The sequence below is a fragment of the Coffea eugenioides genome, chromosome 11 (genome assembly GCF_003713205.1).
Source record: "Coffea eugenioides isolate CCC68of chromosome 11, Ceug_1.0, whole genome shotgun sequence".
NCBI classification, from domain to species: Eukaryota; Viridiplantae; Streptophyta; class Magnoliopsida; order Gentianales; family Rubiaceae; genus Coffea; species Coffea eugenioides.
In genome coordinates, this window is record NC_040045.1 from 6,594,481 (window position 1) to 6,598,538 (window position 4,058).

The 4,058-nt window shown below is 43.8% G+C and overlaps 1 protein-coding gene across 1 annotated transcript; it reads right to left on the bottom strand.

Moving 5' to 3' along the window:
- On the bottom strand, nucleotides 1-2,628 carry LOC113751888. The gene has a single exon (XM_027296036.1). The coding sequence runs from the start codon at nucleotides 2,626-2,628 to the stop codon at nucleotides 1-3; it is 2,628 nt and encodes an 875-aa protein (XP_027151837.1).
- Between the last annotated feature and the right edge of the window lie 1,430 nt (nucleotides 2,629-4,058).

Genomic DNA, 4,058 nt, shown 5'->3' on the forward strand with positions numbered 1-4,058 from the left:
CTACGCATTTATAACAAACCCTAGGAACACAAGCTCGTTAGTGCAAAAATTGCACTTCTTGAGATTGGCATAGAGCTTCTCTCTTCGAAGTACATCCATAACAGCCCTAATATGCTCTAGATGCTCATCATAAGACTTGCTATAAATTAAGATATCATCAAAGTAAACTACCACAAATTTTCCTAAGAATGGACGCAGAACATGATTCATTAACCTCATGAAGGTACTAGGTGCATTAGTTAGCCCAAGAGGCATTACTAACCACTCATACAATCCATACTTAGTCTTGAAGGCAGTTTTCCATTCATCCCCCTCCTTAATCCTAATTTGATGGTACCCACTTTTGAGATCAATTTTGGTAAAGAACACAGCCCCATGTAACTCATCAAGCATGTCATCTAAGCGAGGTATAGGGTGGCGATACTTTACCGTGATGGCATTTACGGCTCTACAATCGGTGCACATTCTCCACGTACCATCTTTCTTGGGCACCAGAATGACTGGAACAGCACACGGGCTTAAACTCTCACGTGCCCATCCTTTGCCAAGCAACTCGTCCACTTGCCTTTGCAACTCCTTAGTCTCCTCCGGGTTGCTCTTGTAAGCTGGGCGATTTGGCAATGAAGCTCCAGGGATGAAGTCAATTTGATGTTCAATGCCCCTAAGTGGTGGCAATCCACTTGGCACGTCCTCGGGGAAGACATCAGCGTACTCCTGTAAAAGAGACTTAACCTCGAGAGGTATATCAGTATCAAGTTCATGCACATTCAGAGCTACTTCCTTGCTAACAAGCATAAGAAGTGGCTGCTCATCTCTCATTAACTTCCTCACTTTCTTGGCTTTTATCAGGAGCATTTGTTTTCCCTCGATTTTTACCTCACTTGCCGAGCTATCTATAGCCTTTTTCCTCTCCTTTTTTGCCTCGGCTCTCTCATTTTCTTTCCTTTTTGCACTATACTTCTCAAACTCTTGTTGCAATTTCAATTGGTCCTCATGCACTTGTTTGGGGGAAAGGGGAGCTAGTGTGACTTTCTTACTGTTGTACAAGAAACTATACTTATTAGTCACACCATCAAAAGTCACCTGTCTGTCAAACTGCCAAGGCCTACCTAGTATAATGTGACTAGCCTGCATAGGAACTACATCACATAATACTTCATCAGAATATTTATGGATTTGGAAGGATATAAGAACCTGCTTGGTTACTCGAACCTCCCCAGAGTTGTTGAGCCATTGGAGTTTGTAGGGTCGCGGGTGATCCCTTGTAGGCAACTTCAAGTTGTCCACCATGAGTGAACTAGCTACATTTGTGCAGCTCCCACTATCAATAATCACACTACAAAGTGCTTGGTTGACGAAGCACCTGGTGTAGAAGATGTTCTCCCGTTGAAGCTCGTCCTCCTTAACACGTGCAGTTAATGCTCTCCTTGCAACCAATGCAGTCCCAAAATGACCCTCGGGTGCACTAAACTCCTCTTCATTTGGTGATTCCCCATCACTACCTCCGTCAAGAGGTAGTATGCCTTCGTACTCGGCTTCGTCCTCACTCACGATCTCACCATTTTGCATCATAATCATAGTCCTTTGATTGGGACATTGACTAGCAATATGGCCTCTACCTTGGCATTTGAAGCATCGAGTATCACGAGCTCTAGTTTGTACCCTAGGCTCCTCAAATTTTGGAGTAGAAGAGGGCGGCTTACTAATACTAGGGTTGCCCACCTTACCTCCCTCGAATCTCGGCTTTGGTGTAGGAGCATTTGGTGAAGGCCGAGAATCATTCCTTGGTTGGAATGGGCGGTTGGTAGAGTAGGTGGTATTGCCGAAATTCGATCGAGTGGTACCCCTCCTCTTGAGCCTTTGCTCGACCTTAATAGCCTTGTCTACAAGCTCATGCAACTCCATATAATGTTGAAGTTCCACTCGTTCAGCAATATCGGGTCGTAACCCGCTCAAGAATCTCGCCATGGTGGCTTCAGGATCCTCCTGTACATCCGCTCTAAGTATCAGGATCTCCATCTCCTTGTGGTACTCATCCACACTCCGGTTGCCCTGGACTAAGGTTTGTAACCGGTGGTACAAATCCCTAGTGTAATGTCCAGGTACAAAGCGGGTGCGCATCATGGCTCGAAGCTCGGGCCATGGAATGAGCTCAGGTAGCCCATTTCTCCTTCTAGACTTCTTGATTTGGTCCCACCAAACCACAGCGTACTCAGTGAATTCCATGGTGGCCAATTGCACCTTTTGCACCTCGGTGTAGTTCTGGCAAGAAAAGACCATTTCGATCTTGGATAACCATTCGAGAAAGGCCTCGGGATCGGACCGTCCTTTGAACTCAGGGATTTGCATCTTGATTCCCTTGAATACATCGGTAGGTCCAGTCTGGTTCCTTTGCCTTGGTCGAATTCGAGGTTCCTCATCATCATCATCATTATTGGAACCATCGGACGACTCCTCCACGTCCCTTCGCCTTCGCATGGACTTAGAGGTTTTTGGTGTTCCAGACGCTCGGAGTTGCAGCAACTCATCTTGAATGGGTTCTAGCATGCGTTGGAAACGCCTCTCCATTTGCTCCATCATCTGTTCAAAGTTCATGGGATGGGATACTCCTTCGTTTCCACTAGACATGGAGTCTCAAGTATACCTGCAAGGGTTAATAGCAAAGAAAAAGGAAATAGGGGAAAAAAAAGTAATGTTTTCTTTTGCTTCTTTTCTTTTTTTTTTTTTGTCACTTCACTCCCTAAGTGTATACTCTCACACTCGTATATGGTCACTCAAATCACTCTAATAAGCTCACCAAAATATTCTCTCACAGCCCCTTGCAAAACCTTGAAGAAAGTAAAGCTCCTCAAGTGCTCAAATTTAGCTTAAAAAAATCAAGTTCACGCTAGAATTTGAAGTTCGTAAGAGTAGAGATTTTCTTGGAAAACAAAATTAGGACACTAAGAATGGAATGATAGAAAATATTCAAGAATAAAAACTGGAAAAGGAATTGACACAAAAGCTAAAAAAAATTAAGAACGACACTAAAAAAAAACTCTAACCGACAAGGAGGATAGTCCCTTTGTTTTGCTGGATTTTTCTTGGAATGTTTACCCCTGCCTTAACCAACTCAAGGTGCTGGCTGGATTTGTAGAGGTGCTGCTATCACCTAGGATAACTCTAGGGGCATGCACGGCTACAACAATTGGGAACAAGTGAATGTTGGGAGCCTACTTGGTCTTGTCGGCCGCCTTTGGTTTTAGAAACCAATGGGGTTAGGAAGCTTTGCGGCTGCCTCCCTTCTTCTCTTTTGTTTTGTTTTTGTTTTTGATGTTCAACCGACTGGGTCCTTTCCTAAATGCTTGAGAAGGGTACCAAGACTGGTGAAAAGCATGGACAAGCGGTGGCTATGAATTGGGAGACAAAATGAAGTTGGAAGCCCCTTCGGTTTTAGGAACCAATCAGGTTTGGAAGTCTAGCGGCTATTCCCTCCTTTTTTTTTTCTTTTTCTTTTCTAGATGTTCAGCCGACCATGTTCCTCTTCCCAAGTGCTCTAGAATTGCACCATACTAAGATATAAACTTCCCTTTGGCTGTTGTGTTCTCTTTTTTTTTTTTTTACACAACAGTAACTTCAGACGAACACGGCTAAGGCTCCCAGAATTTCTCAGGTCTGTCCGAGTTTAGGTGCGGCTTGTTTGATGGTTTTTTTTTTTCGGTAAACAGATAGGCTAGGTTTGGTTCCCAAACGGGTCAAGGTTGAGCACCAAGTATAGATCAACCTTTAGCAATCAAGAGTTGTAAACCAAACGCAAAAAATTTCCAGCAAATAGCTTCAAGAATATCGCTGCAAATTTCTAGATTTCAGAGGATCAAGAACCTCTTCAAGAGCTCCAAGAAACCGTGAAGTTTTGCTTACGAAATTCAAGAACAAGGTACCAATATTCTCCTAGAAAATAAATAACTAATACACGGACCAAGAATAGCTTTAGAACCAACCACAATTCGACAAGGAGACACGAGCAGAAATTGGGAACTACCAAAACGGCAACTCCGCGACTTGGAAGGAACACCGAC

Bases quoted from the DNA above. Each gene is read 5' to 3' on its own strand.
- LOC113751888 (XM_027296036.1), bottom strand. From the start codon at position 2,628: ATGTCTAGTGGAAACGAAGGAGTATCCCATCCCATGAACTTTGAACAG.